Raw genomic sequence first — 18,094 nt, forward strand, 5'->3', positions numbered from 1 at the left:
TCAGAGCACATGATGCCTGCTTTAATATCAGATCCTTAGATTCTGTTTGTTTGCATTCAGATTAGAATCATCCTGCTGCCGTTTGAAGTCATCGTGTGTGTTCCTATTTACATGCTGTCAAGTACTTTGTTTTCCAATCTGGCTTTAGATATTGATGTTAGCACAGAAAATCTCAGTTTAAAAAGGTCTTTTTGATTTTACAGTTGACAGGCTTCCTGTCAAACTTACAAATTCCTCAGATTGGCATGGAAAATCTCTGAAGGTCTCTCAGGAGGAAGGTCACTAGCCCTCACAGAGGGCCAGCAACATATAGCAGGCTTCTGCCTGGGCTGTTAGCAGCCCAGACTGGCTTTGGAGGGGAATGCAAGGTGCCTTGCTACTGTTTCTGGAGCACTCCTGAGGCCTTAAGAGAACATTTGAAATGATCCATCACAAAGGATGTTTTATATCAAAGGAAACTTTTTGTCTATGAGAAGTGTCACCAAAAATAGGACTTGTCCAGCAGATGATACCCCTACCATTTTCTGACAGCTCAGAACAATTGCAGCATATTTCCTCAGCCATTTCATAGCTGCCTTCTTGGGGGAATTCTACATCTCAAAGTGTTTTGCTGCCCCTGGAAAATTGCTGTAGTGAGATGAAGATTGAATTCTAGTAATTCCCACTTTATAAACATTGATTCGGTGAGAAAGAACACTTGGAAACATTAATCAAAGTTCAGCACCAGCCTTAATCCTAACTCTTGGCAGGGCTGTCTGCTCTGACTGGGTATGTGATGTGGGAACAGATGCAACAGAAATTAGTGCTTCAAAAGGAAAAAAGGAATACAAACTTGTAATAAGTTCATGATTGCAGAATACACTGCCTGCTTCTGCACTTTATCAGGACAGCTCCTTTTTGGGGTAGTTCCCTGACACCACCCCTGTGAAACAAACCTTAACTACTGAAACCAAAAGGACACCTGGGTAAGAAAGGGAGGACTTCTGCTCTAAGTCTGTTCAAATCCCTGCAATTTCACATGCTTTTTCACCTTGCAGTAGACCAGTGAGGCAGAAGACCAGATGCAACTAGGTAGTTTGTGCTTCTTTCCTGGTTCAGAGGTGCATAGGATTGGCACAACTGGTAACTGGCACCCTCTAGAATATGTCAGTACTCAGTGGTGCTGTTCAGATCTAGATATTTTCATGTTGCATTGAAAAAAGTGAAAGTGGTAATTCTAAGAGTGCTATAGACACAAATTGCCAGTGGGGAGAACAGTGTAATTTTGGGGTTGCTGGATATTAGTTATATCCTGCTTGCTGCTTAAAATGTTTAGCTGGCCATCAGAGCAGACAGTGAGTCTGCATTTGCTTGCTACACAATGGGTCAGGAATAGTTCTAAGGTAGTCTTCTCTACCCAAGGGAAGAAAAAATCAAGGCAGCCTTGGATCTTCTGAGCAGAAAAGGGTAGGTCTGTGGTTGAGAAATGACAGTGGTAGGAACCTGCTTCATTACAGATGACTGGGTTATTCCAGGGAAGAGGTTTCATCAGGGCACAGAGGCTCCCAAAAAAAGACCCACCACCCCAAAACATTTTCATGAGGAGAAAAATTTCAGCTGTTTAAAGCCTCAGCCTTAGAGTCCTTTCTCAAGTACCTGGAAGATGTTAGTGTTACCCTGACAATCAGCCTGTGTCATGCTGGCTGACCACTCCTGTGGATTTTATTGCAATGTGAGATTTCTTGCTTGCTTTTTAGAATCTCGACAGATGGAGTAGATATTGTTTTGGACTGTCTTTGTGGAGAGAATACTGGGAAAGGCCTCAGTCTCCTCAAACCACTTGGTACTTACATTTTATATGGTAAGTGGAAAAATCCTGCTACATATTTCAGAACTAAAGTTTTGCAAAGTTTGAAATCTCTTAAAATCTCACATGCTTCTCCTTCTGGAACTGGAGGCCACTGTGTTGACCATTTCCAATCAAGAATTGTAGTGAGGCTGAACATGGAGTAAATGATTGAGGAACAATAGGCAATGCAAAGCAACTCTGTAAAACAAAACCTAAGTCCAAAAGTGAAACTGGACAGATATTCAGATTGATCAGTGTCATTAGGTCACACACAGGATAAATGCTCAAGAAACGTGTGGACAAGGGACTTCAGGATGTGGTTTAATGGCTGTCGTGGTGTTAGGTTGATGGTTGGACTTGATCATCTTAGAAGTCTTTTCCAGCCAAAACAATTCCATGATTTTAAGTGCAGGAAAAAGCTTGGTTCTCTCATTCTACACACCACACATGGTGGCCAAGGAAACTGTAATATAGTTCTTGTGGGAGAGAATCTTGGAGGAAGATTCCTGGAAGAATGTTAGTGTTTTTATTTGGTGTGACTTTGAGGAATTCAAGCCCAGGCTTCTGTTCAGATTTCCATTCTTGTCTATATACTGCTCCAGATACCAAGGGAACATGTCTGTCCTGCAGTTCTGCCACAGAGCCAAGCTTTTCACCCTCTTCTCAGAGGGAAAGCTGAAGGGATTGATTGCTAAACTTTTGAAATTGAGAGTAGATCTCTATCACAGTGGAAGGTGCAGTGGCATCATGGATAAGCATAGCTGCTTCCCTGGGCTTGGTCTAGTTGGCAGAGTGGCAATAACAAACACCTTGTCACTTGGATGTCTGTTCAGACTGTACCAGCCAGCCTGGTTCCTGTTTGTAATGAAGCTCCTGTCAGTGAATTGTCACTCTCTTGTTAACAGGTTGAGGTGCACATTCACACATGTAGTGGCCAGATACATTTATCTTTACAGAGAAGAGACACCTGTGTGGTGACTGCTGCTAAATAGTAGTGTGTTAGAGACAAATGGCATCTTACTGCAGAGAAAGAGAGAGCTATAGAGAGTTGTGGTGTCAAGATGCTGCATGCACTTAACCTGTTCCTGATTTTGGAGGATTTGATAGGTTGCTTTTGACATCTCAGAATTCCTATGAACTTGTAAGGCTCAGTCCCTTGGCCTTTTTGTTATTATTTCCCAAAGCATAAGGATGTCTTCTAATCCCTTTTAAACCTGGGGAAAGGTTTTTTTCTTAAATATGAATCATGGAAATGATTTTGCATATCTGCTTATCAGTGTGTAGTAAGTTGTGTGTGAACATACTCATCTTTTACAGGTTCATCTAACATGGTTACTGGGGAGACAAAAAGCTTCTTCAGTTTTGCAAAATCAGTAAGTGTCCCAGTGCTGTGATCCTGCTCTTTCCTCTAGCCTCTCTTTTCTGTAACATCCTCATCTTTACCATTCCAGTTTACCTCTACTAAGTTGTTACTCCTGATGTTGATAAAGAGAACATTTTTTCTGGCTGCACTGTTGTCTGACATGTTCTCTTCTAATTGACAGCTAGACAGGAATGAGATCTGTGTGCACTGCATATTTAAATTGTTAGCTATCAGACAGGGATCTCTTGTACTGCTGAGTTTAAAGTTAGACTGCATTATTTGTTTACTTATATTGTATCTATGGGTATGGAAAACTGTACCGTGTAGGTTACTCATATCCAAAACCACTGTCAGGATGGGGCAATGAATTAAGAGATGTGCCTCTTAAAGTAGGGTTTGTGTCCAGTCATTTCCAGCTTTTCAGAGGTTAGCTCCATACAGAAATGCATTTTTCAGTTCTCCATGTTCATCTCAAAGATGATGATGTTGGATTTGTTTCCTGGTGGATGAGGTTAGCAAATCCAACATTGAAGTGTTTAATTTTTTTCCCTCAGCTTACTGTAACCAAAATCTGCTCAGAAATCCTAGGGAGTAAAAAAAGGGGCAAATACATCAAATGATCTGCCAGTGAGAAACAGTCTAACCAGGAGTGAAAGTGATTCCTTCAGACAAGAAAAACAGAGGGATAAGCCTTGACTAAAGATCTGTCATACAATCTCTGTGCTAGGAACTCACTTACAGCTTCCAGTAACAACCACTTCCCAGGAGAAATTAGCTTCAAATTCCAGCGTAGTTGAAAAGAAGATAAATCAAAGACTGCAGCAAGAAGCTGTTCTTTGCCTCCTTCATTTCCTACTGGCTATAGTGGCACAATCTCTGTTACTGTCTTGTGTTTGTGAACTAAACCAAGAGAATTTTTACTGTGCAGCCTTTGTACTCTTGATATAAACATATCCAGACACACATCATTTGTAGGGTAGGTTGGCCTAATGAAATCCATTTCAACTGCCCTGTTTTTCAGGCAATACTGGTAATTATTGACTGAATAAGCATGATTAAATTAATAAATAGCACATAAAATACTGCATAAAAGTGTAGCTGTTTTCTTCATGTAATTATACTGCAAAATGATCTCATCAAAATTGTGTGAAAACTTTAATTAGATTGACCCATTCAAATCAAACTTGCTGGAAGTGGGATTTTGCTCTCAAGGATGCTCTTGGGCTAAATGAGATAAAATAATTTCATTAGATGTTATCAGGCTTGCTCAAATATCACAAACATAATAATGGGTGAAAAGTAAATGGAAGCTGATAAGCAGTGCATAGTTTCCTTGGGTTTGAGACAAGAGTAATAGTTAAGAGTCACTCAGGAAGCCTGCATGGTTCTCTTGAGATAAAAAGGATAGCAGAACTACAGAGTGAGGTTCCAATTGCTTACTTCTAGACCCATGTTCTAAACCCAGATCCGTTCACCCCTTTTCTAACACCCTAACCTCATGCAAGACAAACCTGTGTTTTATTTCCACATCACTCAGCTGTGTCATTTCTACTTCTTCCTGCAATAAAATCCTGAGTGCTTCTCTTGTTGCTGCAGCTCAGAGGGCTGAGTCGTGTCACATCTGCCCAGATAGTTTCCTCACATTGCTTACCAAATGTTTTTCTAACCCTCTGTTGTTCATTGCTTTCCAGTGGTGGCAGGTGGAGAAAGTAAATCCTATGAAGCTGTATGAGGAGAACAAAGTCATTGCTGGATTTTCCCTGTTGAATCTACTTTTCAAACAGAATCGAAGTGGCCTGGTCAAGGGTGTGATGGACAAACTCCTAAATCTCTATAACAATAAGAAGATCAAGCCTGTGGTTGATTCATTGTGGGCTTTGGAAGAGGTAAGAGCAAAATGTTTTCCTCCACTTTGAAATGTCCGGGATCTCTGCACCTTTGGATGTAAAAATGGATTTAAATTTGCTTTCTAGCTAGTCACATGTCTTGGTTTTTAGTTTGTGCACAATTTGTCTTTAGAGCCCCTTCTATTCAGAAGCTTCACAATTCAGAGTTATCCACACATTGCTCTCATAAAAACATTTTTGGAGTTTCAAATGCTGTGTGCAAAGTTCTTGACAATACTACTGATAAATGTGGTTTTCAGTCATAGAATTTTGTTCCTGTTCCCTAAGTGCATGAAATGTGAGGAACAAGTGCAATGTGAAGTGCAGACATTATAATTGAAAACAACTTAATAACTGTTCTGAGGAAAAGATGTTATATTTTCAGTGTTATATTTTTGCCAGCAAACCTTGGAAGCTTTCAGGTTTTCAGGACGCTACTGAAAATGTATCACAGGCTGTCAAATCAGAAATCACTCTTAATAGAAGTTACATTTTGTGGAATGTGGAGTTGTGGGTTAGTTTTTTTTCCTTCTAATTGTTCATCTGTCCTTAAAGTCCTGTAAAGAAACTAACCTGATGAGCCTCTTGACCCAAACACTCTTTGAGTGGAGGTGTAAGCAGATATTAACATATAAAGAAACAACAAGATTATGGTAGCACTTCCATATGAATGTTTGTGCTTTGTGTTTGTGAAGTGCAGAGCCTGACACCTCCTTCACATATGCATGATCTGCAAGAGCTTTACTTATTGTGGTTGTATCCTTTTATGGTTGCTATTGAGAAGGTCTGAGCAGGTTAGCTCAGTGCCTCCCTAAGGAAATAGCAACCATCAGAATGAATTCCTCAGTAATACTGGATTTTATTACGTTTTTGAGTACCCTGTGGGCAGGGTATTGAGCCCAGTGTGTTGTTCTTTATTCAGCTGGCATTCTAGCACTATCTTTGTCCTGGACACAGGTAAGAGATCTTCAGCTGTGTGGTGGGACAGCCTCTGGCAATTCTCTGGGGCTTTATGTGCCTGCACCACGTTATATATCAAGGTGTGTACTGCTTTAGGTTGTGCTGATGTGGGAACCATTTGTCTCTTTGTGCTTCATGGAGGTTTCTGACTAGATGATCCTTAAGGTGCCTTCCAACTGAGATCATTCTGTGACTCTTTCACACTGGCCCAGTGTACCCAAATGTGCCACTTTATGTGGTACAGCAGATGGAAATGATCCAGCACGGTATGGGCTCCATTTGTTCCTCTCCAGCAAAACGGAGAGCATTGACAACTTTCCCAGGAATCTTTTCCCTCTTTCTCTAAAGTGTTTACCTGAGGCCTCTAACTGTCACTAACAGCAACCTCTTAACACCTCGGGGTTTTACTAGCCAGTGGCATAGGAGTGGCTAATTCCCACCATTGAACTCCTGAAAGGAAAAGAGATGCTGTGATAAAGAGCAGCTGGCTCAGCCAAGGCAAAGTTCTCTGCTATTGTCTGAGAGAGAGCAGTGCTTTGAAGAGCAGTGTAAAATAGAAATGGAGTCAGATGTAGGGGTTTGATATGGGGTTGGTATTTCAAAATTATTGAGTAAGGTCATGAATGACTTTTTTATTAATTCAAGAGGCACAAGCTCTAGGTAGGCATTCTGCAGTTGCTTTGTTCATGTAAATATATAATTCTCATGGAGTGGTGAGTTAGAAAAGGGTAATTAAAATAAGTGACAATGGCTTACAAAACTTTGAATGAGGACATAACATGAAAAATTACACAGAGCAGGCAGATCTTAATAGTCAACATGATGGTAATTTGTTGGGAGACTTCTGTTTGATAACATTTTGTCTAAAATTTGGCAGTAGCACTCACCATCCATCCCCACCGGTAGATTGTGCAATGTGTAAATACATCTGTTAAGAAGCACTAGAAAAGTACAGCTCATTTATCATGCCTGCTTGCTTTCCACGAGCTGTCTGGCAATTTACAAAGGAAATGTCTGGCTGGCATCTTCAGGCCTGTAGTAGTGCTAGAGGTGTTCTTAATCGATTGCAGAGTATCACTCATTCAGGGCATTAGCATTTGGGGCATCTTTTATTTTGGGTGTAAGAATAGCCCGGGGCTGACTCAAGTTAACGGGAGACACAGAAAAAGGTGTCACCACAATGGACTGCATGGAACCAGACTGAAGAAAGGTTGGTGGTGTGCATTTCTGTTCTCTTTTGGGGAGGTTTCTGGGTTTTTTAATTCCATAGCTCTAATATCTCCCCTCCTCAGAGTTTGACAGAGTTTGATTGCTTTTAATTTCCTGTTGACTAAGGCTGGTTTTCTCCAAATGGCCACTTTCATTCGATCACTCTTAGGAGTCTTCATTAGAGATAAATGTCACCAATTTTTACTCTTGTTGTTTCTGGAGGATATTTCCTGACTCATAAGAGCATTGAGAATAAATATGTTTAACTAGGATGGGGAAGACAAGGGGATCCCTGCACAGCATTTCAAAGTGAATGCTGGAATACTTTTGTGTGGAAGAGTATCACCCTCTGCAGAGGCACGCTGGAGAATGCATTTGTCCTCAGTCTGTTAACACTGCCACAGAGATGAACATGAATCCAGTAACTGATATTCAAAACCTCAGGGGACCCTTAGCCATGGGTCACCTTTCCAGATGTTTCCTTTAGAAGAAGCACTACTCACATGTTGCAGTTCTGATACTTGCTGTTCTCAGCACTAGCTCTGAAAGTTAGTAGCATGCAAAGGAAAGTAGTAGGAACCTTCCATCTAAGAGCAATCCAGCGACAAGAATCGGGCAAAGGAACACTTTCCATACAGAATTTATAGCATGGTTTTGTTGTTTGGGTTTTTTTGGGGCTGGGGAGAGTGTGTGCAAAGCCATCACAGTATGTCTGGGTTTAGCACCGCCTCTGTGGCTTCCAAGGATTCAGGTACTGGAAGCCTGGTTTTGTTATTTTGACACTGAAAGTGAGCAGCTCAGCTCAAGTTTTCAGATATAAGGAGTAGCAGTGTTATTTGGGGCTGAGAATGGGAAGTCTCAAACCCACGATAGCAGAATAATTACAGTGAACCCCCTAAAGCAAAGACTTTAATTTCATCAAAAGCTATTCATAGCTTTCCCTGATGTTAGCTTTAGGACAAAAAGCCTTTCATGTATCCATAGTAAGGCAGAGAGAAAATTGACCCATTAGTTACTTTTAACATAGTAAGAAGGCAATCTAATAATAGCAGGTCAGGCTGGTACCTTGTTCTGGATGCTAAATGCCATCTGCTGTCTTCTTTTGAGCGATAAAATAGTCATGGCAGGTGCAGGGGGGGGTTATCTTTTTGGCTTGATGAAAACAGATTCTTCAGCTGAACAAACTACACCTTTGTTGAAGTCCAGTGACTTCCATAGCATTTAGAACCTGTATTTGTTTATAGAATTGTTCTTCAAGGAATGAAAAATAATCTAGAATGAACGGTGGATAATAACCCACCTTGAAATAGAGAAAAGAATATTTCTTTTCATAAACATAAACCACTTTGTTGTGCAGTGTTATATGCAGAAAGAGGGAAATAGAACTCAGTCTGTGAAAGCTCCCAGAGCAGGTTGGCATTTCCTTTGCAGTGGTTGCCTCCTTGGCACTACAGTGCAGAATCTGCTTGTTTTGCTGCGGTGAATATTTATATGACAGTGCTTCATTTGCAGTTGTTCACCAACTGCTCTCCTGGTTTACAAGCATTGGTTCTCCATGTATGCTGTCCTGTGCTGCTGTCTTAGAACTCTTTGTTCTGCCTGTGTGTGAGGTTCTGTTCCCTTTGACTGTATAAAATAAACATCTCTAGTTCAAAGTAAATGTGACTGTTTTCTCTGTACATCACTGGTGGTTTTTTGTATACAAACAAGTGTAACACAAGTTTAATATAAACTTCATGTAGGTAGCAAAAGAATGCAAAAACATGCAAGGAGCCATCTCTTACTGATGTAACAGGTTTCCAAAGGGAGAGGTGGGGAACACAGACTGAGAAGCAAAGCCTGAGTAATTCAGAGCAGCTTGTGTCAGTGCTCACAGTGGAGTTAAACACAGCTATAGGCCAAAATACATTTTGAATGTTGGAAAGGGGAAGGGCGAAGCTATTCCACTTGACTTTTACCTCACTGACATTAACTGTACTGAACACAAGTTTTAACTAAACGAAAATTGAGCCATAAGTAAGGTGATGTTTAATGAAGACTTTGCAAATACTTTTTCCCTAGATGCTTATCTGACTGAAATATTAATGTTCCAAAGAATTTTGATGCTCTACACTTAGAGGAGTAAACCATACTTTGAAAGTACTGGAGTTTAATTAGGTATTGAGGGGTTTTTCCCCTCTAAGACATAGCTAATACCTCATTATGGGATTCTCTCTGCTCTTATTAACTTGCTAATAAATGATTATATAATAGCATTTACATTTCTTCTCCTGTTTAACAGGACTTCATCTTACTTGGTAATTCATTCCACCCTTCCTACTCAGATCAGCAAGTAATGGCATAGCCCAGAAGTCATTTTGGCTTCAGACACTGTTGATGGCAATGTAATATGCTTATGGTTTTATTAAAAGAATGAGATGGAAAGAAGCAAGACAAGACTTAGATACAGGCCTCATCCTTCTGAAATAAGGCAGCAGACACATGACATTAGCTGTGATTACCACAAAATCAGGCTGGGTAAATGAGATGTTTTTAGGAAACTCAGACTTGACTTGTTAAGTCTGTTAAGTGTGTAAGCAGAAGTCAATTATTTTCAATTGCTATATATTATTCATAAACACTGCATAAAATTCAAGCTACATGAATAGAATTTAATTAAACAAGTAATTTATTCCAGCTCTGTGCTTCCTTCCCTTTCCTTTACAGCTTCTGAAATGTAGTTTGTTCTCTCTGGCCCACCAGCTGAATACTTGTTTAAACAATTTTGCCATCCGGAGCCTTCAAAATGTTCCTTTGTGCATGCTGAGAATATGCATGCTGTAATACTCACTTAATAGGTAAATAACAAAAGAGATGGTGGAGAAATTCACTTGCCTGCTGCTATACGCTAGTGGAGGGATCATGGATCAGCCTGAAAACCTCTAATTTCCAGTTCTGGCCGCTGAAGAGCCAAGCCTCAGGGCCATGTCTCTGCATCTCTGGGAGGCAGTGTGTTCGTTTGGGCTCCAATTTCAGAATGCCATGTGTGCTACCAGATCTCAGGAGCTGTTTCATTTCAGGGCAGTGGCATCTCAACGGTTTGGAACGAAGTAGCAGAGAGGGAAACGTATTTTGGCAATATTTCTGATGAACATCGATTCCGTGTTCAGCCGTTGTTGTTAGAAAGGTTAGAAGCTGACTGGTGTGAGACTAAACCTCTCTCAATTAACATAAACACAGCCCGCAGCTACAGCACTTTCCTCATCTACTTAGTAAGCGCTCTGCGAAGAATTAATTAGTTACAGAGATACACGAGCAGAGAATACTTTTCCAGAAGCATGAGACACTGGAAGTTTAAAGTGCAGTGGTGAGTCACGATACATGTTTCTGGGTCAGGACAGCTTGTCATTTCTATTTGCCCTTGTGTGCCACAGAGATAATAGCTTTCTGTAACTGCAGGCCAGAGGAGAACAGCAGCAGGCTTGGTTTCTGCTGGGTTATGTGAGGGCAGGGGGAGATAGGCAGAAAAATAGTATGGAAAGCATTGACAGATTCAGATTGATGGGTTACCCGAGAAGGTGTGCACTGTTAGGGATAAAACTAGTTACGTGCTGCCAGTTAATTAGATTAGCAACAGGGGATGGTGGAGAAACTGCTTTGCCATTGATTAGAAAAAAATAAGAAGGAAGAAGCTGCTGCTGAAGTATGATGAAGAAGGAGTAATCTGCCTACTGAAATATGTTAGCTGGTTTTTAAGTGATAAATTATCACACATTCCTTAGGTATTGAACTGATGGGGTGATACTATACCTGTGCAAGAAAATTACCAGAGACAGTTAGGGAAAGCAGAGGGGATACATCTCTGACATGCAGGACACCTTGAAAAGCACTGCTGCATAACTCCAGGAGACAGATTTCTTTTATGATCGTCGTGAATGTTTGACTCTGACATGTTCTACACTTCAGTTTTACTGCTCGTGTCGTAGAATTGAAGCTATTCTCAGGAGTCAGGAAAATGGGATTTTATGGAGTCATTTCCCTGTTCAAAAACAACTGCTAGGCTCTTGATGAAGTTTGAGGGAGCAAAAGCTGCTTGCTTTTATACCCTTGATTGAAACACACATCAATCCATTCATTTTTATCTCTGCCTCAATGCAGTGAAACATCTGCCTGTCTTCTCCTAGTCTTGCACACAGGTTGATGAAATACAGGCTAATAAAAGAAGTTTACCTTAAAGAGTTGGTAGTACTCTGAACTGGAAGGTCTCCCTCTCTGGAGATAGTCAAAATCTGCCTGGACACGTTGCTGTGTGGTCTGGTGTAGGTGATTCTGCCCTGCAGGGATCTTGGACTAGATGGTCTTTCGAGGTCCCTTCCAGCCTCTGACAATCTGTGATTTTGTGGTTCTCTGTTTGGGACAGTGAGAGTTTTCTGTCACTTACAGAAATAGCTATTGGATGCTATCAGTTATAAGTGCCAGCTAGATGGCAGCTACAAACAGGAATATATTAGAAATTAAGTTTTCAGACACATCTAGATGCTATGCATTGTTCTTGCCCTGTGCATTATTAGCACAGATAGTTTAAGCCACAGAGCCTGTGAGTGGAACTTAGGGTTTTCCTCTGTGTCCAAAAATTCCACTCACGCTTCTTTGTTAATTAGTTGACTGGTTTGGAAAGAAAGCTCTTGGTTGCTGAAGCTGAACTGGCAGGGACTGCTAATGTGAGAAATCCAGCTTCTCACCCAGGCTGTCATGAAAGAGAAATCTGAGGTTTGTGTTAGCAGTTCCTGGTGATTGTTTCTATTCTCTCAGAAGCTTTTGTTGGTCTCAGTTCAAATGGTGGGTAGAAGGATGCTTAGTTGTTAGTAGACACAGACCTTTTAATTAAGTGGGCCTTTCTGGGTTTAGAAATGCCTTTCTGAAGTGAACAATCTGTATCTCCTCCTGAGGTCTGTTTATCAGCATACCTGTGGTAACAACAGCCAGGAACAAGGTAAATTACTTAGTTCTATTGGTGAAAACCAGCTTTGTCTCTCAGCAGCTAATCATGTGCTGATTTTGGCAGACTGGTAGAATTTCTGCACCTCAGGAGCAGGAGCACAAAACTCTTCTTCTGGGTTGTTATTTTCTTTTTTCTTTTTTAATTGTTTTCATACTGCCACTCTAATTAGGATTCTAGATTAATGCAGAGATGACACAAGTTTTCTGCTGTATTTCATACAACTTTGCCAACAGGCCATAAAAAGCACTCACTGCTGTCATATCTAGGGAACTTAGAGACAAGATAATTTTATATTTAACCAGATCATCCATTGCTGGTATTGATTGTAATGTGGAGGGACAGTTGAGTATTAAACTTAATCACAGAATCACACAATTAACCAGGTTGGAAAAGACCTTTGAGATCATCAAATCCAACCTATTACCTAACACCATCTAATCAACTAAACCACGGCACTAAGCACCACATCCAGTCTGTTTTTAAACACTTCCAGGGATAGTCACTCTACCAGCTCCCTGGGCAGCCCATTCCAATGGCCAATCACTTTCTGTGAAGAATTTTTCCTAACAACCAGTCTGAACTTCCCCTGGTGCACCTTGAGACTGTGTCCTCTTATTCTGTCACTGGTTGCCTGGGCGAAGATACCAATCACCACCTGGCTACAACCTCCTTTCAGGTAGTTGCAGAGAGCAGTAAGGTCTCCCCTGAGCCTCCTCTTCTGTAGGCTGAACAACCCCAGCTCCTTCAGCCACTCCTCATGAGTCCCTATATTCTTTCAGTGCTTGAGGTCTACCTCACACACCTTGAGTGGATCATCACAATGTGGAGCAATTCATTACTCTAGAAAGAAAGAGAATTAATATCCCAGCCAGTGGAGACATCTTGCAGTCTGTGCCTTAAGCTCACTCTTGTATTTCATCAAGAGACTCAAGCAGTTTCCCCAAAGGCTGCAAAAGTTGGTCTTGGGCACATAGCAGCAGCAGGAACACAGACTATTTACAGCTCTGTTCTGATGACACCTGACTATTAGGCTGTTCTGATTTGTTGTGTTTTTTTTTTTTCCCCAATTATCCAAAAATCTGTTGTGTGATTTGAAAGTCTTAAAGCTTTAAGATTGTATAATATTTTACAGCATTAGTGCATTGTATGATTAAATTCTCCTTTTCTAAGTATAGTGGGGAGCTTTAGTTGGAAGCAGGTTTACTTTTCTGGTTTACATAATTTTGCCCTGAATAAAGTACTATGTTTGTATCCAAAAGAACACTTTATTGTAGTGCAGAAGAATCATTAGTCAGGATAAATGTTCTCACCTAATGAAAATGGCTCCTATATTCTTTTCAATTGTTTTAAACATAGATGAGTTTTCAAAGTAAATTACTCTTGGGCCCCAAGACAGCTCTTAGCATAATAAAATTCAAATTTTATGTGATACTTGAGAGGTTTATGAGCTGTTTGGAGTTTACTAATGATATTTATTGCTCAGTAGAAATAATGATATAAATTCACACCAAGGCAGCAAAGCAGATATATTGTCACTACAAACCAAGTTCCTATAGGTATCATCTTGTTAGGAATGATTGAACACAAAGATTATTTTGTAGGCCCAATCTGTGTGTTCTGATCACTGACTTAGAGAAAACAATACTAAAAGGAAGCAAGGTAATTCAAGATTTTTGAACAGGCAACTGGCTTTTCACTGTTTGGCTTGTACTGAATATGTAACAAAGGATGTTAGGGGTTGGAAGGCACCCAAGTAGGTCATCGAATCCAACCCCTCTGCCAGAGCAGGACAATACTATCTAACATAGATCACAGAGGAACACATCCAGACAGGCCTTGAAAGTCTCCAGAGAAGGAGACCCCACAACCTCTCTGGGAAACCTATTCCTCTCTGTGACCCTTACAGTAAAGAAGTTCCCCCTTGTGTTGAGGCAGAACCTCTTTTGCTGCAACTTACACCCATTGCTCCTTGTCCTATCCCAGGGAGCAGTGAGCAGAGCCTGTACCCCCACTCCTGGCCAGCCCTCAGGTACTTATAAACATTTATCAAATCCCCTCTGAGTCTTCTCTTCTCCAGACTAAGCAGCCCCAGGTCCCTCAGCCTTTCCTCATCAGCCATGCCCTCCAGTCCTCTAATCATCCTCGTAGCCCTCTGCTGGACCCTCTCCAGCAGATCCCTGTCCCTCTTAAACTGGAGAGCCCAAAATATGGGCCATATCTAGATATAAGAAGTAAAGCCTCACATCACAGACTTCTCCAAATCCTTGTTTCAATGCATCTATTTCAGTAGAATAAAGGTGGTTTAAAATTGAATTCCCTACTGTCACTAAATACCAACAGCCTTGAGAAGACCTTGAGTTGTATCTTCTATAATATTCAGTGGTTATGTCCATATGTAGAAGTATTTTTGTATGGTAGTCTTGAAGCTTCCTGAGGAAAAAGAGCATCATAAACTTGAAACATGTTGTTAGGGTTGTTCAGTTTGGAGGAGAGGAGGATGAGGGGAGACCTTATTGCTCTCTACAACTACCTGAAGGGAGCGAGGAGGGGGCAGCCTCTTCTCCTGGGTGGCAAGTGACAGGACTAGAGGAAACGGTTGCAAGCTGCGCCAGGGGAGGTTTAGGATGGATGTTAGGAGATATTTCTTCACTGAAAGGGTTCTCAAACATTGAAGTGGTCTGCCCAGGCCAGTGGTGGAGTCACTATCCCTGCAGGCATTTCACTGTGGACCTGGCCCTTAGGGACATGGTTTAGTGTTGTGCTTTCAGTGGTGGATCAAGGGTTGGACTGGATCATCTTTGAGGTCTCTTCCGACAAGATATATTCTGTGATTCTGTATTCTATGTATGCTGTTGTTCTTTAGATTAAAAGAAACCTCCAGTGTAATTTGAAGAGTTCCTACAGTTAAGCCTCTGTTAGCCTAGAGCTAGCAAAACATGTTATTAAAGTTCTAGCCTATTTTGCTGAAGTATTGTAGCTAATATATGTGTCATTTGCCTTTTTTTGTGCATCTACACGTGCAAGTTTAATTGAATTAGATTAGAAACTGTCTTAGCTCAATCAGTGATGTTCTGTCCCTCCAACACTTCTGCTTTAGCTCGCTGCTACCAATTACATAGCAGTTTGATTTCAGTCAATGCTATGGAATGCCAAACTGAGTGAGTGTTCACACATGAGCATTAAACCTCTTGTAAACTAAATCAATTTTTATAGCAATCACATTGTACAATACTTATGTGATGTAAAGATCTTTAATATAGGCTTAGAATGAGACATTTTTTAACAGTGCCAGGAGAAAGATTAAGTAATAAAGCAAATAGCACTGCAAAATAAATTGTAAAGCTGTCAGTTAGTGAACAAGATAAATTCAGATACCTTTCATCTTACCTAGAGGAGGGATTTCAATCTTACTCTAAACTGAGGACAAATATGAATCACACTCTCTAACATTACAGCTGCATTACAGTTTAATATATCAGTGGGTTTGGGGTTTGTTTAATTTTAATGAAGCTATGGAGTGGCACCCAGTGGTAGGATGTGACTTAAGAGAGCTTTTTCAATAATCAAAACCACGATGGTGGCTTGTAAATAATTAGATTTGGAATCCTCATGGTACTACTTTCTGAAACAAAAAAAAAAAGGGACAAGAAATGGAAGGAAAAATATTTTCTCATTTGGAGCTTTAGAGACCCTTGGGATTTACTTTGATGAGTCTCAAGAATTTACATAATTGGTTTACTGATGAAGGATGGGTTTTATTGGAAGCAATCCCTTGTTACAAGAGAACATGGAGATTTGTTTTTCCTTTTTTGGAGACAGTATTAAATGTGCATTTGTAATCTGATCCTGGTAGATGGATTTGTATATGAAGCTGATCAAACTCTGGAGTCAAGGCTTTTAAATGATTATATCTTTACTGTTTGTAAGACTGAATGTTTACTGTGTTTTGTAACCAATAAGTTTAGTTGCCATGGTTTGGATTAGTGGCTCTGGAATAGAGCCGCTGTAGTAGTGATAAAGGAAGACTTAAAGCTCCACAAAACGAGCAGCCAGGTAGTACAGGAATTCCTGAATTTTAAGATCCCATATTGTGAAATAAATATCTCAAAAGAGAGTTCAAGGAAGGGCTGAGGAATATGTGATAGAACATATTTGGGAGTAAAGACATGTGATTCGTTTGAACTGTTCAGAAAATTTGCCTTGGCAAGAGTCATGTTGGTCACAGGTTTTATGCCCAACACCAAGAATGCAAACTGCTGTTTGGGAAGGGTAGGGGAAGAGACAGGGTTCAGGTAGAAGAAAGCAAGGCAGAGTCAACAGCGCCCTTACTACTGTGAGCCATGACAGGAAAGGTTTAGAGAGGCAACTACAGTAGTAGTGCCTTAAGTCTGGATTTAAAAGCATTGGTGAGAAATACTGTAAAAAAATCACTGGTGGTGGGAAGCTAAGAAGAAGCCTCTGATAGCAAGACTGTAGAAATGAGGTTCTGGTGAAGATCCAGTTACTGAATTATGTTTCTGGTGGATTAGAATGCCGAAACAAGCCTAAAAGATAAATGAGGTGGGAGTAATACAGGGCATCAGCCTGGAGTGCTAGTGAAACAATACAAAATAAAAAATTACCTTCCTTTGGGGAAGTTTTCTCTAGTTTTGCAATTTCCCAAAACAAAGTAAATCCTCTCCAGTGAGGAACACACAAAGAAATATCTCCTTTATATAGACAAACTGGTTTATTTCCAGTAAACAGGAATTTAAATAAAGAGGTGCTGATAAAAGCTTGGGAAAGAGCAAGAAAGTAGCCACATGTGAGTTTTTTGTTTTGTCCCATCCAGAAGGTACCTGGAAGGGCTTTAATGTAAAAAAGAGTAGCTGGAGTTTTGACCATAGTAGGAGAAAAGCAATGGCACAAATATTCTTTTGCATATACACACAAGCTTTCATCTACACAACTGTCCAGCTTCTAACATGGCTACACCATTGGTTAGAGAGGCAACAAAAGAAACAGCATTATAGAACAGCAACTTGGAGCTTTCTGGAGTAGTTTTCTTATAGTATCTGACTCTGAGTGCACCAAAGCTGTACTGTGGTTTAAAGGGGCTCCTGACTGATGCACTAACACACAGCAGTATTCCTATGGGCTGTGTAAATACTGTGTGTAGTTCATAGAATCATAGAATCAACCAGGTTGGAAGAGACCTCCAAGATCATCCAGTCCAACCTATCCCCCAGCCTTATCCAGTCAACTAGACCATGGCACTAAGTGCCTCATCCAGTCTTTTGTTGAACACCTCCAGGGATGGCGACTCCACCACCTCCCTGGGCAGCCCATTCCAATGGCAAATCACTCTCTCTGGGAAGAACTTCTTCCCAACGTCCAGCCTATACCTAAAGTCAGTATAACCTCATACAGAATGGCAGATAGATTCAACTTACTTAAACCAGACTTTTATTGTTGATATTCTGCATATGAAATGCAGTTGTAGTTGTAGTAAGGACAAAGGAACCAAGGCATGTCAGATGGTTTGTACACAGCTATACAGTGTGAAATCCACAAACGATATCCACAGCTGCTGTCAGTGTGAAGCTTTAATGCTGCTGTTACTGTAAAGTCTGCTGTGCCTAGAAACCTTGGGAAACTGGGCCCCCATAGTGCCAGATGTTGTTCAAATGAAGCACAGTCCCTGCAGAAGCAGCCTAGTCTTTGGTATTTCACTGGTATTCTGGTGTAACTCCATACACGTACAGAACCGTGGTAAAATTGCCATTGATTCTTGCTAAGTGCTCAAGATGTTCAAGTGTTCAAGAATTGCCCAGTATTTTGCAAGCTCGTTTGTTGGTTTCCCCACCCTGGCACCCCTCAAATGGCAA

The 18,094-nt window shown here is 40.7% G+C and overlaps 1 protein-coding gene across 1 annotated transcript in view; it reads left to right on the plus strand.

Annotated features, from left to right (window-relative positions):
- Positions 1-18,094, plus strand: part of VAT1L (vesicle amine transport 1 like) — a 54,716-nt gene that overhangs the window by 20,593 nt on the left and 16,029 nt on the right. The window contains exons 5-7 of the mRNA XM_064159953.1: positions 1,737-1,840; positions 3,146-3,201; positions 4,883-5,077. Of these exons, the coding sequence (XP_064016023.1) occupies positions 1,737-1,840; positions 3,146-3,201; positions 4,883-5,077 (355 nt within the window). The remainder of the gene's footprint in view (positions 1-1,736; positions 1,841-3,145; positions 3,202-4,882; positions 5,078-18,094) is intronic.

This window comes from Pogoniulus pusillus, chromosome 20 (genome assembly GCF_015220805.1).
Source record: "Pogoniulus pusillus isolate bPogPus1 chromosome 20, bPogPus1.pri, whole genome shotgun sequence".
Classification (NCBI taxonomy): Eukaryota; Metazoa; Chordata; class Aves; order Piciformes; family Lybiidae; genus Pogoniulus; species Pogoniulus pusillus.